The following is a 25,484-nucleotide window of genomic DNA, read 5'->3' as shown; positions in this document are numbered from 1 at the left end:
TGCTTGTTTCTTACTACCTGGTGACTGAATGTGCTGTTAGTGTTTCTTGTAATCCATACAAGCTACGCTAATGTCCCATCATTTTCTACCCACCCACAATCTTTTAGGACCATTACCAGTTTTTGTACAAAACTGTCCTCAGTCTTGTTAGTTCAAGGCAAGAAGAAAATCCCTCGATATCCATCGACAGTAATGGCTCAGCTTTACCAGATGGCAGTGCAGCCGAGAGCTTGGAATCATTAGTTTGACTTCAATCAAAATATGACAGAGCAATTATTCAGAGCTGGAAATATTTCCTTTTTTTTACGTGGGGCAGGGTGATGTCCAGCTATTAGATAAATCTTTTTTTTATTTCGTTTGATTTGAATAAACATTTCTTGCAAATGCATTAACAATGTGTGCCTTTTTGGAAAAAAAAAATCTCGTAATGCATTTTGTTATGTTTGAACTAATTTTACTGAACTCTGCAGTTTCTAAGAATGGTATGTAGTCTTTTACAGTATTGGTTTTTAATTTTTGTGATTACATTTTCACTTAAATTTTACCATAACTATAGATGCTGAAGTTTTCAGCAACATACGTTTTAGTATCCAGTTCCCTGTTATTTATAGCACTCCTAATACCTTTGTTAGAAATTTAACTTTTAATATGGTAGAATGTAAATATATTCTCTGTAATATTCAACATTTTAAGATTTTAGTAGGCATTTAGTAGAACTGATACTTATTGTAAATATTTCTAGAGTGGATTCCATGGACCAAATTTATATTTATAATTGTAGATTTTTATATTTTACTACAAAGTCAGTTTTCTAGTTCTGTGTAATTGCATTGTTAAAATGATGTAGTTCATTACCTGTTCTTAATTTTAGTAGCTTCTGATATATTGTCATGCATCCTAAATGGTAGTTATCTCTGCATGTAATTTTAACTTTTGTGGGAAATCAAAATATATTTGTTTTGAAATACGAAGTTTCTATGAAAATAACGTCTGTACTAAGCGTTGTTTCAATGGTTTTTATCCACAGCATTACAAAAATGAGTATCAATATTTCGACTTGTATTGAATAATTGGCAAAAATAAAATCTGCCTCATCACTCTTAAAAGACCCTCGTTGTACCTTCAGAGATGCCTTTTCATTTTTCAGCAGCAAAATATTGGCAAGGCAGAAAAATGGTCACAGGCCTTGATATTTAGGATTGCTAAATAAACTGCTACTGTTTTTTAAGGACTATTGATATGGTGACATCTATGCAAGGCCTTTTCTGATAGGAGACAAGTAAGATGACTGCCCTCTGTGTTATTCAAAAGAAATCTTACTTGGGGTTACTAGGGGTTTTTAGGATGATGGTGTTTTCCTTGTTGCTTTCATAATTTTTTTATTACAGGTAGTTCTTATGATTGGGACTGGAATTTCAGTTGCTAAACAATGTGGTTAAATGAGTCACAACATACTGGATCTGATTTTACGGCTGTCTTTACCACTATAAAACGAATCGTTGTTGTTAAGCAAATCACATGGTTGTTAAGCAAATCCAGTTTCCCCAATTGCTGTTACTTGCTGGAAACCAGCTGGAAAGATTGCAAATCCTGATCACTTGACTGCAGCCACTTGTAAATGTAAGCCAATTGCCAAGCAGCCAAATTGTGATCACATGATCAAAGGGGCTGTGCAAGAGCTGTAACTTTTGAGGACAGGTTGTAAATTACATTTTTTCCCAAGGCTATTGTAATTTGAATGATTGTTAAACAAAGTTACGTGTCAAGAAACATATGCGCTTAGAATCTTTTTGGGAACTGAATGGCATATATATTTTAGAAATAAGTATATCAGAGATGCAAACAATCCTAACAAAAACTTCAGATTATTCTTGTCCCTTTCCTAAATGTCAGTCCAACCACTATGAAGCTTGTAAGTTTTCCAGTATTTGACTGAGAATAGTGATTCATAATTCCAATACATACCTTTCTGGCACATTGTTAACCAAATGTTTTGATTTTAACTTGGTGCTTCTCATTGTTAGAACCAAATATTTCATTACAAAATTAGGCAACATTCTAAGGTGCATCCTTAGCTGTGAAAGAGGCCAATGCTATGGATATATAAGTTTATCCATTAAGATTCATTTTGACATTTGATAACATTGCAGCAACTTTACCAATCCTCATTAATTCTGAAAAAAAAAATCAATTCATAAGCCATAGAAGGTCTTCTTTTTAGTGAACAAGCCACTCCGTACTTTTCTTTTTAACCGAAATTGAGTGATCTCAAAAGCTAAGGAGATTTAGTTGTGGTTAATACTTTACTACACAAATGCAGTTATCAGAAATAGAAGGCCTTATGGGATCTCTGACAGATGCCTTATACTTAAAAAGAATTCAAAACATTTCTGCATGTAGGTCTAATGCTTCTTTCCACTAACTGTACATAAACTATATTATAATAATGCTCTCACGCATATGAAGAATTGCTCACACAGTATTACTTTAAAAAGATGCTCACACACGAAAGTCAAACATTTTTATTTTGTATGGCAGGATAGCAAAAGCACCAGATTTTTAAACCCCAATGTAACACATTACCCTTCGCTTTACCTCTCTGCAAGAAAGTAATTTTCAAAAACAATACAAATTACAAAATAGTCTCTCATAAGCACACTTTTTATGTCAGGGACTCTGGATTTAGTCAGGCAATTTCTTGTCATTTCCAATACTGTAAACTGAAAACCGTATAAAACTAAGGCTTCCATGATAATCCTTTTATTTAGGGAGATGAAAAGAGTAAAGATCTGAATTAACTCTGGATTACCTGAAACATTTCTCTTAAACAGGTTGTGCCTTTTTCCCTGAGTGAAGTCTAAAGTTGTACATCATCCCTCCCGAAACTCTACTGATACATTTATTCCTCCTTAGTTTCCTTATTCTCCCACTTCTCCATGCATACGTTCTTGTACATAGAAACCACAGAAATGCACAGTAACACAGCTTTATGATTTAACTTTTTCAGATTTATTTTAGAACAGGGTTTGTTTGTTTGTTTGTTTGTTTGCTTGCTTGCTTGCTTGCTTGCTTGCTTTTTGTTATGGGGATTGTACAAAGTGAGGCATTTTGTTGTGAAATTAGGTGGCAAATTGGTTGCAGGCCAGCAGCCCTCAAATTTTCTGCAAAATTTGCGAAGTATAAATGAAGCAGTTCCACTACTTTCCAGTGAATATCTTGTACTCACTTTTCCTACTTCTCAGTGACCACAACAGGCAGAGAAAGAACATTGGACATTGTGCTAAAAAAACTAAATGGTTTAAGATAGCAATTATTTTCTGTTAACATAAGGGAGCATCAAAAAAAAATAAAATTAGGGATATTGCTATATAGATATTAAAGCTTCTACTGATGCACTTGTATATACACATTACATTTCATCACTACAGCACAATTTATTTTTCAGTAAATGTGCACAGGATTATACAATATTAAAAATTGGTCTGACTTAATACATCAAATATCAGGGGCCCATGTGTAAATTTAGTATTTGTATAACCAAAAATGCTAAGAAAAGAGCCAGAGATACCACTCATTGTATCTTGGAATTAAAATTCCTGGGAAAATTATGTTGGTATTAGTTTAACTATATGAATGGTCAACAGTGTGTAGCTGCAGATGTCAGTGGAGATGATTACACATTTTTCCCATCACATTCAATTTCCAAATGAATTCTGCCCACATTTTTTCCCTCCCTGGGATTAAAAAAAAATACTTTTCTCCATTCCAGAATGGTTTTAAGGAAAACATCCTGGTTTCCTTACTATGCAGCATATTTTCATTCGAAACAAATAATTCATATTATTCGTGTGACACTGATCTGAAAGTCCATTACAGAATAAGAACAGAATTTTTTTATATATACCTCCAATATTGAAGCATTTAAGGACCTTACAAGGCACTGCAAAATATTCTGTCTTCAAGATAATGTAAATAAATAAACTAATTGGCAGCTTTACATGGCACTTCAGAATTTAGAAGTTGTCCAATATATAAAATATAATTTCTAGGAATATAACAGTTGGCAAATGTAAAGCAAAGTAGATAATTTTACCTCCACAATAGAATTTTAAACATACAGAAGTGTCTAGAACAATCACATTCTCAATACATTAAAAATGCCAAATTAAAAGTGCAACTGAAAAATAGTTTCCCCTTTGGCTATACAATCATATCTCTATTGCAGCTGTATCAGTTTTTATGACATTCAAAGAACTGTTCATACATTCTAACAATGGGAAACTGCAGTCCCAATACCGTTGGACGGTAACCGAGTTAGGAAAGGCTGGTGCATTGCACATTAACATCTCCTTTTTAGGAGAAGGTCTTCAGAGTTCTAGAGACAGATCTTTTCCAATTCTGCTAATTGTAGCCTTTAACTGGAAGTGGAACTGGAGCTGGCTCAACAATATGATTAAAGTTTTAAAAAAGCCAAACTACTTTTGACTCTATAGTTATTATTCAAGGAATCAGTGTAGATGCTCATCAAGCATATGGATCAAATCACAAAGTGACAACAAAAATGGCTCATGGAAAAATGAATTATCCCTTACACATTCTTAGAAGGCCAGTGAATAACAAAACTTAGCCATATCTGGGTGAAGTGGGAGCTTTTCAAAATCAATAATATGGGCACTTAGGTCATAAACCTCTTCATTCCTAATAAAGAGCAAATCATTCTAAATTTAGACATACATTGTTTTAGAAACAATTGTTTTTAAATACTGTACTAGAAAATGATCTGAACATTCACCATATGCGGCAATTTTGCAATATTTATGAAACAATGAAAAACACTTCTGCACAGCCTTAAGAACCTTGCCTCATGTATAAAAATCCTACATTTCTGAAGAAAAAATACCATGACATACTATGATAAATATTGTGATAAATACACAAATAGAACCGAAGTCATTGAGACTTGCTTCCAAATAAGTTCGTTGGGACTGTAGCCTTTAATAAACCCAATTCAATAGGATAATCTCATGTGAAAGCCTGAACCAAAGGCTGGAGGTTCTCAAGATAATAGAAACGCTGTTGCTCTTCTGTTCATTTCAATTTGGTTTCAACACAGAAGACTTCTCAATTGAAGGTATCAATGGCAGATTTTCAAGCTTCAATTTGCATACTAGAAACTCAGTGGACGGGTGGCTGAGAGGAACATGAAGGCTGCTTTATTGCCTGATAACACTCTGGGTTGTGTATGCAATGCCTTCCGCCTGAATATGTTTTAGTATTGGTCCATATATATCCTTTGTCAACGGGACAATCATACCTTTGCTGTTAATTTCACCTGAAATACAAAATAACATAATTTTCTATTTGAACAAAAAAAAAAATTTATTTGCATTTATATCCCGCCCTTCTCCGAAGACTCAGGGCGGCTTACACTATGTCAAACAATAGTCTTCATCCATTTGTATATTATATACAAAGTCAACTTATTGCCCCCAACAATCTGGGTCCTCATTTTACCTACCTTATAAAGGATGGAAGGTTGAGTCAGGACTTGAACCTGCAGTAATTGCAAGCAACTGCTGTTAATAACAGACTGTCTTAGCAGTCTGAGCCACCAGAGGCCCTTTTCAGGGCCTCTGAATTTCAGAGGAGCATAACAGCATAATAGTTCTATAACATTTATTTAAGAAACTGAAGGTATTCATTTAATAAAAAATCAGTGGAATTCTACTTGCAGTTAAGGCTTGTGTCTACTTATTCTTGAAACATTACTGCAAGTGTATTAATTTCAAGTGAACAATTCATTTCCTTTCACTCAGAGAAAGAGAAGTGAAAGAAAAAGAAAAATGGGGAACATACCGTACTAGGAATATGAGGACAGGAGTGTTATGGGAAATTACTCCAAACATATTTCTAGGTTAGAAAATGTTATCTTATTTCTAGGTTAAGAATGTATCTTAACAAAATCTCACTGAGTGTAACCGAAGCCCTTTAAAATAAGTAGTTGGGCACTGAGGCTTAATTTACCACATAATAGAAAGGTATAATATGGTAAATAAATTGTGCTTTTTCAGGAGGCATTTTATAAACGTTACAAGATGGGAAGAAAGATACATACCTTCAAGAATCATCTTTGCTGCAATAGCAGTAGGGTATCCCACTGTTTTGGCCATCGCAGAATACCCTTTATCATCTCCATAAACCACAAGATTGATATATTTGTCTTCCAAATGCCCAGAGGGATGCTTAATTCCTATTTCATTCCTCATAACTATCATATCTCGCTCTCCAGATCCTAAAAAAAAAAGGAAATTGTTCTTAAAAAATTGACCAAGTTGTGCATTAAAAGTGAACTGCAAAACTATTTCAAGAACAGCACTTTTACTAATGCTATATTGAGTAGTAATTATCTGTTATTCATAGACAATGTTTTTTTCAAAATAAATCTTTAAGTATAATAAAAGGATTATAATAAAAAAAACCTAGCACAGAGCACCGCTAATGCACCTTTTGAAAGAGGGAATTGAATACATATCTCCATGTATGTCTTTACGTATTGTGTTATTGCTAAATAAAGTTTTAATTGTAAAAAAAATCTGTACTTACATTATGAAACTCAGTTATCACTAACTACCATAAAATAAAAATGTATCAAAACAGCAGTTTAACTCCCATCCAAATCATATTAAAGATTAACATCTCAATTTAAAAAGGTCATGTGATTGCTATTTATGGCCTTCCTTGCCAGATTAGGTTGAAGAAATACAGGTGAGGAAGCTGGCAGGAAGTTGCAGTCACATGAAGTTCTCACTTAATGGCCCTCATGGTCATCGATTAATGATCGCAATTGGAACTGCGGAACTGGTTGCTAAGTGTTGCAACCAGTCACATGATTCTTTTGACTTATGATCTGTAATGGAATGTGTGAATGACCTTGGGGGGGGGGGTTGAGGGAAAGACATAGGAAATAATGAGAGGGTGGAGTCCCCACAAAATTAACAGAAAAAGAAATGTAGGTAAAATGGACCCACCCTAATTAATCAGATGGTTAAAAGTGGCAGCAGGAAGTTTGCACTTTCAGATCTGCAAGAATCTGTTAAAGCAGCCTTATAATAAAGTAGATCTATCTCATATGATCATGTGTCCTGCTTGATTACTTGGGATAGCTGGCAATGGCTGTACAGGGAAAAACATTTGAGGAGGTTGTACAACATTATGCCCAGTCTGATATAAATCGGCACATGCTGGGAAAGTAAATGTTGTTCTGAATGAAGGTAGGAGAATTATTACCAAATCCCTAGACATTCTCAGTCATCCATGTCATAGTTGTCCCAAAATTGGACTCCCCCCCCCCCAAAGACGTTCTGCTTCTCACCAAATGCCTTAAACCTACCCCTCTAAGTAAAGATCTACCACCTAGCTGGCAATTGCTCTGCCTGCTGTTCACAGAGAGCAGCAGCACAGAGAGACAATCAATATCTAGACAACACCCTCTTTATGGCCCTCAACCAGCTCAGCAGAGATTAAAATCCAGGAAAAGCTTCCTCAGGTCGATGGAAGACTTTGAAGAATTTGAAAGCAGAGTGGATCTATGGAAAGCTACAAAGAACCAACACTGAATGGACTCAATGGAGGAGTTTTGATATGACATGCAAACAACAACACATATGTATACCTGCCCTTTGTTCCCCAATCAGTGCACACTTTTGAGAACCTCACTTTGAGAACCTCAAGGCAACACAACAGAATGCAATTAATGTTGTTAGTTTCTGGGCAAAATTAATTTGTATATATTTTAATCTTGTATTTTATATTTTAAATTTTATGTCATGTAAGTATGCTTCTGGCACAAATAAGCAAACAAACCTGGGATGGGTGACACAACCGTGCTCCTTAACAACAGATTTTGAAGTCCCAATTAGCACTTAAGCGAGGACTATCTGTACTGTATCATTTGAATGGTCTGACCATCTCAATGCTCAACTCTTTCCTTGACATTAATTAAGACAGGTTGGATGAATCCATCTGGTAGTTAGGTATTTCCTTCCTTCTTTTTATTAGCTTCTAGATTCCACCAAAAATACAGAGTAAAATGGGTGTACTTAACAACTGCTTAATGGCCACCACAAAAATGATTGGAAAAATCAGACATGGTCACATGGTGACTCTGTTAATGACTGCAGTGACTTAGGTCCATAATTCCTGGCTCAATTACAGTCATAAATTGAGGACTACCTGTATTGGGGGAAAAAACTCTGGGTGGACAACCAGTCACCTACCGTACGAGAGCTTTGCTTCCATGTGTTTGGCCAATGCATCCACTATACTATGTGCTGTTGGAACAGGTTCATCTCCAAGTAACCCCAACCTGAAAAGCAGATAAAAACATGGCCAAGAACAATAAGAAGACTTTTCCCCAGTGAAATGGAGATGTTCAACAGATGTAAAGGGCAGAAGATAAAGCACTTGAATTGTTTTTTTTTTATTCTATCCATATCAGAGTATCATTACAGCCACCCTGAAAATTATATTTTCATGGATATAGGTAGGCTATGTAACCTGAATTTACACAAATTTCTGAGATAATTTTATTAAAAATCCACATCCTAAAATGTCAAACTAGGAAAAGAAGAATGAAAATCTATACCCTATTAAGTACATGCAGGATTGACAAAGATGTATGAATTTCATATTCTGCACAAGAATGTCTGAGAAGCAAAATTGCAGTCTTCAACTTACAACCATTTGTTTAGTAACCGCTGAAGTTACAACGACATTGAAAAAAGTGACCATTTTTCATACGTGAGCATCCCCATGTTCACGTGATCCAAATTTGGACACATATTATATTTATCCCAGGGTAAAATGATCACCATTTGTAACCTTCCCAGATAGCTTCTGACAAGCAAAGTCAATGGGGGAAGCCAGATGGATTTTGCATGATTCACTTAACAAGGTCATAAAATGGGGCAAAACTCATTTAAAAACTGCCCTGCTTAGCAACAGAACATTTGGCCTCAATTATGGTCATAAGTCAAGAGCTACTTGTATGATATTAAACCTCTCCCCAAACTCTGAGTTCACCCCATATATTTATGAGGTGTATACCAATTTGGCACTATGACATAAATGACAGATGAACAGCTGTACAAAAGCATTTCTCTCCAGGAGTTTCAGGTTGCTGCCATGCTTTTAGACTCCTTGTGTACATTTGCTGTGCAGAGAAGGGACTCTATGAAGAAATAGTATAAATAAGATACGTAGCATGGAAATCTTAGTTTTTCTTTTTCTTAGGGAGGAATTCTCTATCCTAATGATTAAGCATGAAGTCTAGAAATACTTTTGTGCCTTGGTACAAGTTATGGTCTTTTTGGGGGGAAACAGACTGTTCTGTTGATATCAGGCCTAAAACAAAGAATGATACATGATGATTCTTCCAAGATGAGCTGTTGTTTTCACATGTATAGACATAATCTTGCCAGACTGAGGACTCCAGTATCTGCACCTCCAATTTACTCTGTAAACTATAATGGTGAAGCTGACTTCACACCCTTTGTCACTCACATAAAATCAAGGTTGAGTTGCCTCTGGAATGACACCCCTCCCTCTTACAGTCATACAATTTTGTGACCTTCAGTAATGCATTCTATATTGAGCCTATTCAGCAAGATCAGAATATTGCTGATATTTTTAGCTATAGACTTGGCTTTTGCTCTATAATTAATCTCACTAATAAGGTTACTTTTGTTCTAAACCATATTATACTCCCCTTATAGGTATTTGAGGGCTGGCAGCTAAAAAAACCCAGTAAATTAACCTTTGCCAGTAATCTTGCAAGCAAATCTGAGTACCGATTTTAACTCACTGAGCTAAACGTTTCAAGATAAACATGACTGATTCACATTTTAAAGAAAAACAATATAGCAGTCCAGTATATGAAATAACTAAATGGTAGAAGTGGAGGGGGGGGAAAGGGAAATCCTACAATTTCTATCATACCATTCCACTGCTTCCAACTGTTTTTTGTTCTTATTCAGGTGTTTGCAAACGGCCTGTTGGAGTTCATCATATTTGACAGAAGGCTGAAGTCCAAGTAACTTACACATTAGTTCTTTCTAAATACAAACAGTTTAAGAAAAATTATTGAAATTCTGAAAACCAAGGAACCGAGGCCATAGTCGGTTTCAATTTAGTTTGCTACCGATTCACTCATGCTTGCGTGTGACAGTGGGTGGGCGGAGCCTCCTGCTGCCACCGCTACCAGTTCGCCCAATCCAGGGCGAACCGGTAGCAACCCACCACTGCACTGTGGCCTTAAAAAATTGCAGAAAAAAATTATACCAAAAGAAATAGCAGGCAAGGAAAAATGGATAACATATCAAGTTTTGTTAATACAGGAAAATTGAGAATTTGAAATCCTGAGAACAGATGACCATAGAAGAGAGGTGGGCACCTCTGACCTGTAGACTTCAACTCCCAGAATTTCTGAGCCAGCCATGTTGACTCAGGAATTCTGGGCATTGAAGTCCACAGGTTGTAAAGGGGCCATAATTGCCCACCCCAGCCATAGAAGGATTTATTTTTCAATGGTTTTCGTATGCGCAACTATGGAAGAAGTTGAATATAGATAAAAAGCTACCAGGTATAAAACAGATGATGAACATGTAATTGCTAAAATGTATACATGACTGTTGAGATTTGAAATGGAAAATGAATGAATTAAAGAGTGCATGATAACATGAGTTAAGAACATATTACAACATACAGATAGATCAATGAGAAACAATGTGGTTAAGAGAAATAAAATTTACACTGTCTTATATTTTAAGAGAGATATTTTTAATAAAATGATATACTGTACGTATATATCACTAGAGAGGTTTTCTGACACATATCATTAATTGTTGCTGGAAACACCAAGAACATGAAGAAGCATTTTACCATATTTGATAGACTTGTGAAAAGGTGTTTTTTTTAAAAAAAACAAAAAAACAAAAAAAAAAGACCTGGGTAAAAATACATATGCAGAGAATTTTGAAAATTAATATTCAGATAAAACCAGAACTTTTCCTAATAGGACTTAAGGACAGACAACTAGTAAACACTCATGCAAAATGCTATTATATGCACAAAGATGGAAAAATATACAAATATCCCCAATGGAAGAGTGGATCAGGAAGATGGCAGAATGTGAAAAAATGGCTACACTGACTTACTTGACTAAGGAAGGACCAATAACTACTTTTATAAAAGACTAGAAATCCTTTATAAAGTTTTTGCTGAAAATAGATAAAAATGAACTGGTGATCTCTGGACTTATTGATTAAAAAGGGCTATAGATGGGAAGAAGGGAACTATGTTAGGTAATTTGGGGGGATTAATTATGCTTGTAACCTCTGCAAAGAAGATTGGAGTTGCTTTTTTTCTTTCTCTTTTCTTGATCTATGCTATAAATTTTTCTTCTATTTTTCTTTTTACAACTTTTTCTCTCTTCTATGTTTTTTTTAAATTTTTCTGTAATTTTAACTTTGTAAAAAAATCTTCAATAAAAATTATAAAAGGCTGATTAACACCAAAGTCTGGGTCTCCTGAATGATAGCCTCTCTACCCAGAATCCCTCAAGAGAAAATTATTTTACAGGTTTGCTCTTATTTACACTAATTTAAAACAATACATTCTGTAAACTTACTTTACAGGAACTGATTGATTATCATACCAGCCTCAGTTTTATTTCTCTCATTTGGAACGGGTATGACTTACCCATTTTACAGAAGGTGTAGTCGCACTAAGCATAGGGCAGGGTTCTTGATTTATTAGTCCCAATTTCACAAAACCTTCTATAGCTTTACAGTAACCCTGGGAAAGACAAATGGAAAGGATTAGGAAATAACACAAACCTTCAGACCTACTAACCTAATAAGCATGAAAATCAACTGGACTTCCGCTTGGCGCCACCTTTCTCGCTGGGTGCTAATTTATGGCACTCCGCACTGGATATTGTAAAAGCCGGTGTAAATAGTTCCTGACTTAATTTTCCCTCTCTGGTTGAGAGAGCAGGGGAAAGAGCAGGGGGGGAAGAGAGGTAGATTCCCCTAGGGGCTTTGTTTTTCTTATGCAAAGTCCCGAAAGGTCGAATCCCTTTGAATTCCTCCTTATCTCCATTATCCAGCGCGTCTCCTGCAACAGCAGGAAAAGAGGAAGGTGTCCAAGTTCTGCTAACAATTGATTTCTTTTTGTGGATTTCTATAAGCAGGCGGAAGAAGCATGAGTGAACAATTATTGGTTTGCAAATATTGTTGATTTCCTGACTTCCTCCTTTTTTAAAGAGAGAAAAATTATTATTTTTTTCCCTTCTTTTAAAATGGCGTTTTAGACTAACTGCAAATAGACCAGCCTTGCTGCGAAATCGAAACTGAATGGAGACTTCATCTTATTGTGTTGGATTCTGGATTGTTGAATTATGTTACGTTGTTTAAGTATTTCATAAGGGGATTTTCAGCAAGAACTTTGCCATGAAGGTTTTTTCAGAAGAATGGATTCGTGACTTTATACAGGATTACACAGAAAGAATGTATTTAATTATTCAAAAATACGAACTGAAACAGGACTTAAATGCAATGGAGGAGATACAAATAAAAATGGATAAATATGAAGATATGATCATGTATAAACAAGTTGATGTAAAGAAGTTTCCTTTAAATAGTTTGGATGAAATGTCAGAATTTGTGCTTACTTTAGGATTAATTTGTTTTATTGATTTACATATTTTGTTATTCTTAATTGTTAGTTTTTTTATTTATTTTTTCTTGAAGGATTTTGGTTGTGTTAGGAGGAAGTCAGAGCTAGAGAGGGAAAATTGGTATAATAGTTTTGGGGGAAAATCTTCTTAGCATATGTTTGTTTTATTTTTAACTATACCTTGTGCTTCATCCGGGAAGTCAGGGGGGAGGGGGGAGGGATTAGTGAAGGGAGGGGGGTTGGGGGGAAAAGGGGGAAAAAAATTTTTTTTTTGTAAAACGTTTTGAATAAAAAAAAAAAGAAAAGAAAATCAACTCATGACAATATTGAATCCATTGACTTTGCTTGTCAGAAGCCAATTGGGAAGGTCACAAGTGGTAATCACAGGACCTTGGCACACTGCAACCAGTTAGATGCCAATTGTCAAGAGCCTGAATTTTGATTACCTGACCATGGGAAATGTGCAACAGTCATAACTGTGAGCACCACCCATAGGGTCACTTTCTTCAATGCTGTTGTAATTTTGAACAGTCACTAAACCAATGGTTGCAAGTTGTGGATTACCTGTGTATAAAGCAGGGGCTATTTTAAAAAGCTTCCTGTTCCAGAATTAAAAACCAAAGAGCAATTAACTAATCGTTTAATTGGTGCGGACATACAGTACCTTCAGCTCTCTAACACAGGCATGTATTACAAACCACAATGATGCAAAAACAATGATGTACGCATTATGGTATCACAACACAAAAGCCCAGTCTTTCATCCTTTTGTTCCATATCCCATGCAAATACACAATCCACGTGGTTTGAGTCATGACATCTATTTTGCCATTCCCCCCCTCCGTGGGTGCCCATGCTCTCTCTACAATCAATCACACTTATATGATGCCAAATGTACTTACCGTGTACCTTAATGTTCCTCTTAAAAGAGTGTGAGCTGATTGAATTCCATAAGGTTCAGCATATTTTGTACTGTCCCTGTTTGGAAAACCTTCCAAATTTAATCCTGGGAAAAAATCCATGACAGTAACAGAATCAAGCAAAGCTCCTCCGGCTGGAATATTAATAATCTAAGGATTATGAAAAATAACAATCATGTAAGTGTATTATATTTGAGGACAGAGCCCACCAAACTTTGTAAGCTCCTCTTTACAAAGGCCTGTCTCCCACAGTCATGAAGGTTGAGCATCTCTTCCAAATCTTATTTATGGCCAATTCCTTTCAGGGTCCTCTATTCTGTTCTTTCACAAGACCTTCTGTGTGCTACATGACACACATAACCTGCATTCCCTTAACAGAAACTTTCCTAAGACAAGTTTTGACATTGCCTCAAATCCTACTGATTCATGCCCTAAAAGCCTAGGTTACTGATATAATCCCATGTTTAAGTCTTTTGAAGTAACAAAAGTTATTATTACTGTGCCAAATTGTTTGTTCCTCTTCAAATTTTTCCCAACGGGTGTGGCTGAATTCAAAGGAGATTTAATTCAGAATTAGGAGAAATCAGCCCTTCCTCAAGCTGATTAATGTTTTGCTTTTCTTTAAAACAGTCTCCATGCCAATTATAGCAGCATGAAGGTGCTTCTTGCTTTCTTATTGTTTATCAAGTTTATCTCCCCCATAGAGTGATTTCTTCCTTGATCACCTAACCACGTAACAGTTAGGTGACCATTGTATTGTTCATTGATTATTCTAACAGGAAGGAACTACACCAGGGTGTCAAACTTGTGGCGTCACAGCGGCATCACATAATGCCCTTCGCTAAACTGGATGTGGGCATGGCCAGCACGTGATGTATCTGGCCTGTGGAACAGGAGTTTGACACCCCTGAACTAGCCAATTTAGTTAATAGAACAAATGATTGACAGCTAAGGCTACATTTCTTTTAGCCATGGATGACATAGGAAAGACAACTTTGGAAAGGGGTAGTGACACAAAAATGGCTGTGCTTGGATTGGCTCAATTATATCTGCCCCTGCCTAACTGAAAATGAAAATGTTCCATTAGGGCTGTGGTAGCTCAGGCTGTTAGAAGCCTGTTATTAGAACACAGCAGCCTGCAATTACTGCAGGTTCAAGCCCGGCCCAAGGTTGACTCAGCCTTCCATCCTTTATAAGGTAGGTAAAATGAGGACCCAGATTGTTGGGGGGGCAATAAGTTGACTTTGTAAATATACAAATAGAATGAGACTATTGCCTTATACACTGTAAGCCGCCCTGAGTCTTCGGAGAAGGGCGGGATATAAATGTAAAAAAAAAAAAAAAAAAGAACTAACTTTGTTCACTTCAGAAGAGTTTTCAAAACTCCTCAATCTGATATACCTATTAGCCACCTTTTCATTTTAACATATATAGGTATACACATAACAACCAGTTTGATGCAGTAGTTAAAATCACCATGCTAGAAACTAGGAGTTCTGATCCTGCCTTAGGCATGAAGCCAGCTGGGTGACTTTGGGCCAGTCACTTTCTTTTAGTCCCAGGAGAAATGCAGTGGCAGACCATTTGTGAAAATTTTACGAGAAAGGCGTGGACTTGAAAGCACTCCCACATTGAAACAAATGTATATATTGCTAGAGATAAATTACGTCACCTCTCCATCTTTTAAATAGGTTGCAGATTTAACTGTGTTTAGTAGGACTCCCTGTGGACTCCAGCTAAATTTATATCTCAGAGGGTTGTCAGAATATTCAGGAGCAGGCAAGCCTCCACAGAAGGAAGTGTAGGAGATCACCTGGAGTTGATGAAAATAAAGTTCTCAATTTAAATTCAGTTAGTTTATCCAATAGAGTTTCCTGAATTTATTTAACATAGTCTAACTCTATATATCTGATTAATCTAGTTTTGCTGTATATCTAAAGAAAGACATTTAAGACATTTATACAGTTTTCTTTAGAAATTCATTCATTTAACTTTTATAATGCCTAGTAACAAAAAAGAATTAAAAATTAACTTAGGACCTTTTATTCATATAAAGCCTGCATATTCTAAGTACAAACATATCACAAAGCGATTTCACTGCAATCCCAACAGCTATCTATGAGCTTCAGAAAAAGAAATGGGTAGATGTGAACCGGATTCTACTACACACCCCTCTGAAAATGATGGGATTTATTATAAATGTATTAAAATTACAGCAGCTGTATATTATTGCTTTCTGGGGGACTTAATCTACTCCTCAGGCTATGTACTTTGCTCAGGTGAAATTCAAAATTTAGGATTCATAGGAATTTCTCTCTTCCATTTTGTCTGTGCATGTGGTAAAACCTGATACTTCATAGAAGCAGCAAAGGAAAGAGGAGGAAGAGGAGGATAGAAACAAAACTGGGGAAAAGGAACGTGGGCGACGACGTGTGTTCTTTTTTCAGTCGAGCTTACCGTAGCACCCACTTCTTTTGCTTTATCAATACATTCCATTGCCAGCATATGATCAAGGCCAGGATCCAAACCTACTTCGCTGATAATGGCAATGCCAGCTGCCTCTGCGCTATAATACAAGGAAAGCTGTCAGGTGAAAGGCAAGAGCAAGGTATCTCTACAAACTACAGCATGGGTTTCAATCTCGTGGCGTCATGTTGCCCTCATGTGACATATTGCAATGTTTTTTCTCTTTGTGGAGCTGGGGTGGGCATGGCCTGCATGTGACACATCTGGTTCATGGGCCGCCAGTTTGACATTCCTGAACTACAGGTAGCCCTGGGCTTACAACCTTTCATTTAGTGACCATTTGAAGTTACAACAGCACTGAAAAAAGTGACTTATAACCATTTTTACACTTACCACCATTGCAGCATCCACATGATCAAGTGATCAAAATTCAGATGTTTGGCAGCTGGTTCATATTATGATGGTTGCAGTGACCCAGGGTCATGTGATCACCTTTTGCAACCTTTTGACAAGCAAAGTCAATGGGGAGACCAGATTCACTTAACAACTATGTTACTAACTTAACAAATGTAGTGATTCATGTAACAATTGTGGAAGAAAGGTCCTAAAATGGGCAAAACTTACTTAACTGTCTCACAGAAATTTTGGGTTCAGTTGTGGTCATAAGTCGAAGACTACCTATATTCCACTTTTGATTGAACTCAGTAGCTCCCAAACCATACTCTAACACAGAGATTTTCAATCTTGTAATTGTTAAGAAGTGTGGATTTCAACATCCAGAATTGAAACCCATCCTGGCCGAGGAAATCTGGGTGTTGAAGTTCATATGTCTTAAAGAGGCCATGGTTGAAAGACATTGTTCCAGCAGGCAGGGTATATACAATTCATTGCATTTCAAGTTGTTTTCAAATATCACTGCAGTGAGTTGAATGGACTACCCTTGATTTCTTCAGTGAGAGGAAGCTATACTGGTATACATGGGCTTTCTACACACAAGAAATTATCTGGAAAACAGAGTTTTTTTAACTAAAATGACTTTCTTTCAAATGGGGTGCCCAACTTTCAACTCCAGGTCATATACAGTAGATAGTCTTTGATCTTCCTTCCTCCCTTCCTTTCCTTCCGTACCTCCCTATTATAACTGCCAAAAGTCATTGGTATGGGTTTCCAATGAGGTGGGAAAATTGAAAAAAAATCCTATTATATGTGCCTACATGTTTAATAGCTTATAAAACAAAGCAGAAACTTGGGGGTGAATGGCTGGGAAGACAAGCGTATAGGTGCATGACATTATCCTGCCTGCTTTGTTTTATCCTCTTAAAAACAGCTAAGTGTTGCCATCAAAAAGCTGTATTTCTTAAGCGATATAATCCAGCCATGGTTGGCAAAGGATTTTGAGGAACAAACTCTGAGGTTGTGACAGCTGAAGGAGAAATAAGGACTGGCCAGACTGTTGTCACTCAGCAGCACTGCAGAGTTGTCACAAACCTTGCCTCATTTGTATGTTTGTTTGCTTGGGGGCAAAGTTGTGACTTGGCCATGCTGGATTTTGATATTCTGATTAAAATGGTGAATTTCTGTGCCTGGAGATAATCCACATTTAAGTCATTTACCTGACTTAAACTTACATTCAGCTTCAAGAATGATGTTGAGAAATCTGCAGAGGATGCTAAGTGCTCAAACATGGTGGGTCATACCTTTTCTGTAGCTCTTTCATTTCAGGCGTCAGGTAACTCGCGGTCACCAAATTCACTCTGTTGTCAATGCATTTCTTAGCAACCAGAGGATGGAATGAATATGGCAACAAACTAAAAACAAGAGGGGAAAAAAGTGAGGGCAAGGTCTGCACTAGAAAATGCCAATTCTTTTCTATGCTGTCAAAACAGGCAGAAAACCCAGGCCAATGATGTCTCATTTCTAAAGAGAAAGGTAGCCCATAAGTACCGATTTCTATAAAATCAGTTTAATTGGAAAGGTTATTCTCTAACTTTTAAAATAAGGTTACAAAGCAAAAAGAAAAATATTTTTTTTTCACGTACACTTACATCCAAAAATAGTATTCAGTATCAAGGTTTAAGTAGAAAATACTTTTCTGAGAAATGGACTAACTTGTTTGTCTCTAAATATACTCTAATTTATTTTTCAAATGTTATTAAGGAGCACTTTTGCAACAACATATAAAAATTGTTAAATGAAATTTTGAGAGGGCTAGGGCACATGTTACATATGTAATGATCCAGGTTTAAATCTGGAATCTCTCATTAACATTTGTAGGTAGAAGACCTATACCTTTTCATCTTTCTGCTCAATCATTATGGGAAATCATTAGTTGCCAGTGCTAACTCAAATGGACCAATATTTAATTAAATGTGAGGCAATTAATGCATTTATAATAATAACAGAGTTGGAAGGGACCTTGGAGGTCTTCTAGTTCAACCCCTGTCCAGGCAGGAAACCCTACACCATTTCAGACAAATGGTTCTTTAGTTCTTGCTACATGAGCTTTCTTGTGTATGTTTGTTTGCATGGATACTCACACACCCACACGCTTGCACGGATACTCACACACCCACACATACTTTAGTTCCACATAGTCCACTGAAATCAGAATTATGATCTTCTTCAGTTACTATGACAAATTTGAAATTGAATAAACTGGGTTTAAAATAGTAGAAGGCAGAGTTGTTAGCGCAACTTGATATAGTGTATGTGCCTTGGGATTTTTAATTATGCATAAGATGCTTCAGCTTTTGTAATTATTATGTCTCTTTTTAATTGTATCGTTTTCGTTTTATAGTGGTTTTTATTATTTCCACCCAGTTATTTGCTTCAGATGTACAGCCATACAGTACATTTTTAATAAATAAATTAAATAAATAAATAATATCAGTGAGTGAACATGGGCCAGTTACTATCCTTCTTCTCTTATGCAGATGTTGTTAAGAATAAAATGGGAAGGAGGGAGAGAGAGAGTTTACGTCTCATTTTTTTCTCAAACTGTGCTGTTCCAGATGATGATATTCATTAAACTCCATAGAAAACATTGATTTGGGAGAAATTAGCATATATAATCCTGAGTTCTTGGGGAAAAAAACACCTGGACCAGAAAATGTAGTGTATGTTTCAACTAGCCTGGAGCATGTTCTTAAAAGCTTTTTTTCTTTTTTTAAAAAAAGTTTTAAAAAATAATAGAAAAGGCAACATCTATATAAGACCAAATGTATTATCATATAATCTTTTGTGAATTTCACTATATTTCATCAGAGTATATTTATGAGAGATATGAACATATACACTTAAACTTTATTTTTGTGATGATTTTATTATTATAATTCATTTTTATTGTTTAATGCTAATGTTATCTAATGATGGGCCCATATTTTGGAGGTAAACACCTAAAAGTTTTCAATAAATAAAATTCCAACCTGGATGACTGCTAGGAATCAGATGCTTAAATTATCAAGAAGCCTTATTCTGGAACAGTTCATTTTCACTTTCTGAAACTGATGATCAAATACAGACCTAATAACAAGATTATGTTTCTTCACCAATGATGATAATCTCTCATCTTCTGTGATGTTCATAACAACGGGAACAACATTATTGTATTTCTTGGACAGCTGCTCAAGCTGAGTCTTCATGAGAGAGGCTATTGGAGAGTGCAAATGATAGATGAAAAAGACTGGCTTTCACAGTATTTTTAACCTCTATATTATCTTTGATTTGAGAAGTATGCTGCCTCTCAAAACCAGAATTGTAGCTTAGCGTTAGCAGGATGAGATCAGGAAAACCTTGTTCTCATGCACTCCACTGAAACAATGTCAAAAAGTTTCACATTCTTATCAGATTAGGCATAGCTTGCTGAACCATCCAGAAAAGAAGGGGATTATCTGTGAGATATAAAGCCCAACTGTCATGTAAACGAATAATGGGAATTTTTTTGGTACCTTAGCCATCACAAGTTGCCAAAATTATTTTCTTAGGCAATAAAGTAGGTATAATAAACTTCAGTGATTTGCAATGGTTTCTGAAGGCAGCCATTATAACAGGGAGGCAGCATTTTAAGATGAAAGGAGAACAAAGTATCAAATGGATTAGAGCAATAAAACTTCAACAAACAAGGCTGATTGCTGGAAAATATTATCTGTAGAATCAGGACCAAAAAGTGAATATTCTCTAAAACCATGTTGTGGTGGTAGGGGGAGTTCTGATCAATATTTAACTAAAGCTAAGCTAATCCATGCAGGCAAAGCAGTACCTGTTCTAGGACAAAGGCTCACCGAAGAAACTGTTTGGAGGGGAAAGAAATCAAGAGTATCAACAAATGAAAATAATGAAATGATGGCTTAGTCATTCTAAGCCATTAAGGTCAACTACTCCCACATTCTCCACCAGGCAGAGATTTAATGTGGGTGACACCGTAAGCAGCCAGGTGCATTTTAATTCAACTTGCTAGCAAGTGCCATAAGGATCTGGATCTTCAACTAATTAAATAAAGCAAAAGAAAAAAAACAACTACCCACCCTAGAATTTTATCAGTCATGGATGGAGAGATGTTTGAGAACATCACTAAACAAAATTTAAAAAACTGAAGGGTAATAATTACAGCAAGATTCCATCCAAATAATTTAAAACCTTAATTCTGCAATTTAAAAAAAAATGCAGAGATGCTAATGCCAATATTGGAAAAGTTAATTCCAAAGGAACACAGCATATTTCAGGGAGAAGATCTAGCAGCACATTACAAACATCAATGAACACAGGTAAAGGTAAAGGTTCCCCTCGCACATACGTGCTAGTCGTGCTTATCTCCGTTTCAAAGCCGAAGAGCCAGCGCTGTCTGAAGACGTCTCCGTGGTCATGTGGCCGGCATGACTCAACGCCAAAGGCGCACGGAACGCTGTTACCTTCCCACCAAAGGTGGTCCCTATTTTTTCTATTTGCATTTTTATGTGCTTTCGAAACTGCTAGGTTGGCAGAAGCTGGGACAAGTAACGGGAGCTCACCCCATTACACAGCAGCACTAGGGATTTGAACCGCCAAGCTGCCGACCTTTCGATCAACAAGCTCAACGTCCTAGCCACTGAGCCACAGGTATATTGGATTAATTTCCATCTTAGGTAAGTATCTCAGATTTTTTTAATATATTTATTAATAAACATCTATAAACCTCAGTCATAGAAGCAACTCTAGGCAGCTTCCATATTAGGATTTTAAAAAACCCACCACATAATAATAAAAAACAGGGCACTGAGGAAGAGCAAAGCAAATATTCACACATGCAGGCCTGAAGATGCACAGAACCCTTTGGCACTGAAACAGAGGCTTGCCTTCTCCTGCTTTTAACCATTTCTTGTTGTGATTCATAAATTAGTAAATGTAGCTGTTTTCATAAGATTTAGTGTTAAAATATATTTTCATGGTAGGATGCTTCTGGGAGAGTGATGCCCTTCTGCAAGTAGAATCTATGTTCATTCCACCCATTGGCCTGCACAGGTAGTCCTTGAGTTACAACCATTTGTTTAGCTTCATTCAAGCGGCACTGAAAAAAATTAACAGTTAATTTTAAACAGTTAAACTGTTAAACAGTTAACAGTAACAGAGTTGGAAGGGACCTTGGAGGTCATCTAGTCCAACCCCCTGCTCACACAGGAGACCTGTACTAGGGATTTGAACCGGCGAACTGCCAACCTTTCTGATCAACAAGCTCAGTGTCTTAGCCACTGAGCCACCTAGTCAGGTCTAAGTGACTAATGACTAGCTCTTGCACTTGCAACCATTGCAGTATCCCCATGATCAGGCAAAAAAAATAATAATTGGGCACTTGGCAACCAGCATGTAGTTACATTGGTTACAGTGTCCCAGCGTCACGTGCAACCTTCCCAGTTGTCTTCTGGCAAGCAAAGTCAATGGGGGAAGCTAGAATGACTGCCTAACTCAGTTAACTGCATTGACAACCTGATAAAAAAAAGATTGTAAAATTGGGCGTGACTCGTAACAACTGATTTGCTGAACAATTTGGTCATAAGGTAAGGACTACCTGAACCCCAGCCAAGAACAAACAGAAGGAACAAAGAGACAATCCTTCTCAAATAAATGAGAAATTAAAAAAATGAAACTCCCTTAGTTTCAACAATGCTGAGATTTCAGGGTTATAACCTTACTTACAAACCTGCTGTTATTTCAACATTGGGGTCTCTTGTAAGATATTCTATTACAGGCTCAGAAACATATCCGGATCCAAGTATTAAGACCTTCTTCTTCTTATCCATGGTCAGGGATTGCATATATTCCCTACAATATACATACAATTAAAAGTAAATATCAGTAAAATAAATATGGAAATTGTTAACATTATAAATTAGCTTTAAAAACTTTTGATTACTAGGATTTTATTCCTTCAGAGCCCATATGAAAATATTTTCAATATTGCAATTGCATTTGCATTTGATGGTGAAAAATGGCTAGTTTGATAGTGTACAAATTTATGCTTCTATCTCTATGCCTCTACTAACTCTAGCAGTAGCTTTACACTTATAAGGTTACAGTGAAATCAATATATATTTCTTTTCTGCTGCCATCATAATATCAACACATATTATTAAATACAGCCCAAGAGATTATAGCCATTGCTCTATTGATAAGTGAGATTTGTTTAAATATAGATGTAAGAATCTTTTAGCTAGCTAGTCTGAATTCATTCACAAAAGGAAAGATGAGAATAAATAGACAATAGGGTTTAATCCCACAAGTTATACTACATCATCCCAACTCCATCAGGACAACTCATCTTGCCACAACCCAAAACTTACAGAGATTACAATGGCAGCATTAAACGTATTGCCTGAGGCCAGGAGTGTACAATGAAAGACCCAGGGCTGCACGATATTCCTGGCAGTCTTTCCATAAGAACTCTAAGTGAGATCCAAACTTTAAAAATGCTGCACAGCCCTGCTCTAGAAGCTTCTATAATCAATGCAAGGCCAGAGGTTATCTCTCCTTATGCAAAATGGAAGCCCCTCCCTTCCTCTGGGTGGGGTACTGAAAGAAACACTTCTACAAAGAAATAGGTTCATTAAGATATTAAAACAAGCCTCAACTATCACTTACAATCCCTAGAAGGTTCTCTGTCCAAAATTGCTAAAAATGGTAACATGTTTTTTCTGAATTGTGTGATGGGAAATAGACAGAAATATAGCCTAACTCTTAAAACATGATTGACATACATTATAAAACAAGGAAGAAACTAAATCCCTCAAAAAACCCAAGGGAAAAAAGATGAAAAATTTCAGCTACTTTGCACCATTACTTTTCCCGTTGTGATCCTTGGCATCTTGCTAAATGTTAAATTTGGACTCTGAATGTGCAATAAAGGTGGGAACCAGCATCTTGGGTTCAAAAGCTAATGGGCAACCAATGTAACCCTTTCAGAATTAATGTTATATAAGGCCACTTCATTATTTGTTTAATCGTGTCAGAAGCATCACAATTAAAATAACACATAGCATATGACATAAAATATAAAATACAAGATTAAAATATGTACAAGTTAAACAGATCTTTCCCACAAACTAGCAACATTAATTGCTTTCTGTTGTGCTGCCATAAGGTCCTCAAGTGTGCATTGATCAGGGCACAAAAGACATTTGTGTTGTCGTCCGCATGTTGCCACAATCACAAAATGCAGAAAGCACTTTATTATATCAATTGAATTCTGCACTAAATTGAATTGGCTTCAAATGAATCCTTCAAATCAATGACAATGTCACCTTCAATTGAATCTTTATATATCACACATTTCAGTGGCAAGAGACTGTAATCCAGATGATCAGATCTAAAAGTAAACTTTGGACATTTTCCCAAAGAATCACAAATATCTAATCATTAGTGGTGACACTAGAAGGAATGGTCCATATTTGCTCCTTTTGTTTTTGCATGACTTTACATAGGCATGTTGTAATTGCTATGTTAACCTCATCTCATAAAACAGAACATTCATATTAGGATGCACACATAGACTCAATAATTTTACGTTTGAGATTAATATATTCTGAAGAGGAGAAAAGTAATCTGTGTATTATTACCTGTTCTTCCTCAGTTTCTGGATATATTTATACTTTTCAGTCAGTGAACCATTGGATGTTATCACTGCCTAGAAAGGTATAGGAGAGACATCATTACTCTTTACATTTGACCTTGGCATGCCGGATTTCCTTTTTAAAGTGTGTGGAACAAAGACAATTGATTTGTAAGACTTACATCTCTAACTACAGGTGAGTAATTCTGGCTTTCCAGGGGCTCTGAAGCATCAGAGAGGAGCTGTGGAGAGCAAGGTTCTCTGTTAGAATACTTGCTTTCACATAGACACACATCCTCAGATATGTAATTACCGTATGTTGGACAGGTAAGAGAACCTTGAGAAAAAAATTATTAAAAACATAGGAACTGTCAAGACAGAAACTCAAATGGAAAAGCTTGCTGCATAGTAGCCATGTTAATTTGAAAATGAGAAATTTTCTGGACCATTAATTGGCAATTAAAACTTTTCTAGGATTAACTTCTCCACATTTTAACTTAATATTAAAACATAATATTGACACCACTGAGGTGAGAAGGATACAAGGACAATATATTTTTATACCACAGACTAGTGTGTGCGTGTATGTCTGTGTGTGTACACACACACACACAATTTTCTAAAGAGTAAATCAAGAACCAGTTCCAACTTTTTATCCAGAGGATGCCTGATCTGTGACACATACAAAAGCTGGAAGGCAGAAAGAAAAGAAGAATGACAAAATACAAACAAAAAGACATGTCTTTTTTTACATTCTCTGATAATTACAGGTTTTATCTAGAAGGCAAGAGACGCAAGAACTATGATTCTTAGAAAATAACATAAAAGATTATTCTTTTTGCTCTTGAGTAAGATTTGGAAAGGAATTAAATTTAACAGAGATAAGTTTTCATATCACAACAGAAAATTCAGGAAACTAAAACACCAGCTTAACAACTGGATTTTACAGAAACACCGTTTAAAATAGGAAAACGGAAACTGATATCACACCAATGACTGTAAATCTTGTAGTTCTAATATATTTGAATAATTCCTTATAGCAAAAGAATAACTTGCATTGGAAGCACTATAAAATACTTTTGATGTGCTATGAAGACGCTTGAAGTCTATTTCTAGCCAACAGAATAGCTTAGTCTTATATGAGATTATCCCAAATTCAGTCACTGATGTCTCCATTTTAAACTGTATTCAGAATCCAAATTGATTAAAATTTGATATTTAACATATCATATCTTTAGAAGTTATTGTGAATCATCCTATCCTCAAAACAGTCAATAATGCTGCTAT

General features: G+C 36.1%; 2 protein-coding genes across 5 annotated transcripts in view; one reads left to right on the top strand and one right to left on the bottom strand.

The window, feature by feature from the left end:
• PTPRZ1 (protein tyrosine phosphatase receptor type Z1) overlaps window positions 1-704 on the top strand; it is a 135,265-nt gene extending 134,561 nt beyond the window's left edge. For all 3 annotated transcript variants that reach the window (XM_058191331.1, XM_058191332.1, XM_058191333.1), the window contains exon 30: window positions 108-704. In XM_058191331.1, coding sequence (XP_058047314.1) covers window positions 108-248 — 141 coding nt within the window. In that variant the 3' untranslated portion in view covers window positions 249-704. The remainder of the gene's footprint in view (window positions 1-107) is intronic.
• A 2,282-nt stretch (window positions 705-2,986) lies between these two features.
• AASS (aminoadipate-semialdehyde synthase) overlaps window positions 2,987-25,484 on the bottom strand; it is a 38,295-nt gene continuing 15,797 nt past the window's right edge. The window contains exons 12-25 of one of the 2 annotated variants that reach the window (XM_058191334.1): window positions 24,380-24,439; window positions 24,205-24,272; window positions 22,293-22,414; window positions 20,379-20,408; window positions 19,643-19,769; window positions 17,818-17,928; window positions 16,112-16,220; window positions 15,327-15,467; window positions 13,637-13,804; window positions 11,758-11,853; window positions 9,997-10,112; window positions 8,277-8,365; window positions 6,116-6,292; window positions 2,987-5,332 (exon numbers count right to left, since the gene is read on the bottom strand). In XM_058191334.1, coding sequence (XP_058047317.1) covers window positions 5,214-5,332; window positions 6,116-6,292; window positions 8,277-8,365; window positions 9,997-10,112; window positions 11,758-11,853; window positions 13,637-13,804; window positions 15,327-15,467; window positions 16,112-16,220; window positions 17,818-17,928; window positions 19,643-19,769; window positions 20,379-20,408; window positions 22,293-22,414; window positions 24,205-24,272; window positions 24,380-24,439 — 1,533 coding nt within the window. In that variant the 3' untranslated portion in view covers window positions 2,987-5,213. The remainder of the gene's footprint in view (window positions 5,333-6,115; window positions 6,293-8,276; window positions 8,366-9,996; window positions 10,113-11,757; window positions 11,854-13,636; window positions 13,805-15,326; window positions 15,468-16,111; window positions 16,221-17,817; window positions 17,929-19,642; window positions 19,770-20,378; window positions 20,409-22,292; window positions 22,415-24,204; window positions 24,273-24,379; window positions 24,440-25,484) is intronic. The other variant, XM_058191335.1, reaches the window with a different exon arrangement.

The sequence above is a fragment of the Ahaetulla prasina genome, chromosome 7 (assembly GCF_028640845.1).
Source record: "Ahaetulla prasina isolate Xishuangbanna chromosome 7, ASM2864084v1, whole genome shotgun sequence".
Taxonomy (NCBI): Eukaryota; Metazoa; Chordata; class Lepidosauria; order Squamata; family Colubridae; genus Ahaetulla; species Ahaetulla prasina.
This window is presented reverse-complemented; position numbering and strand designations above follow the sequence as displayed.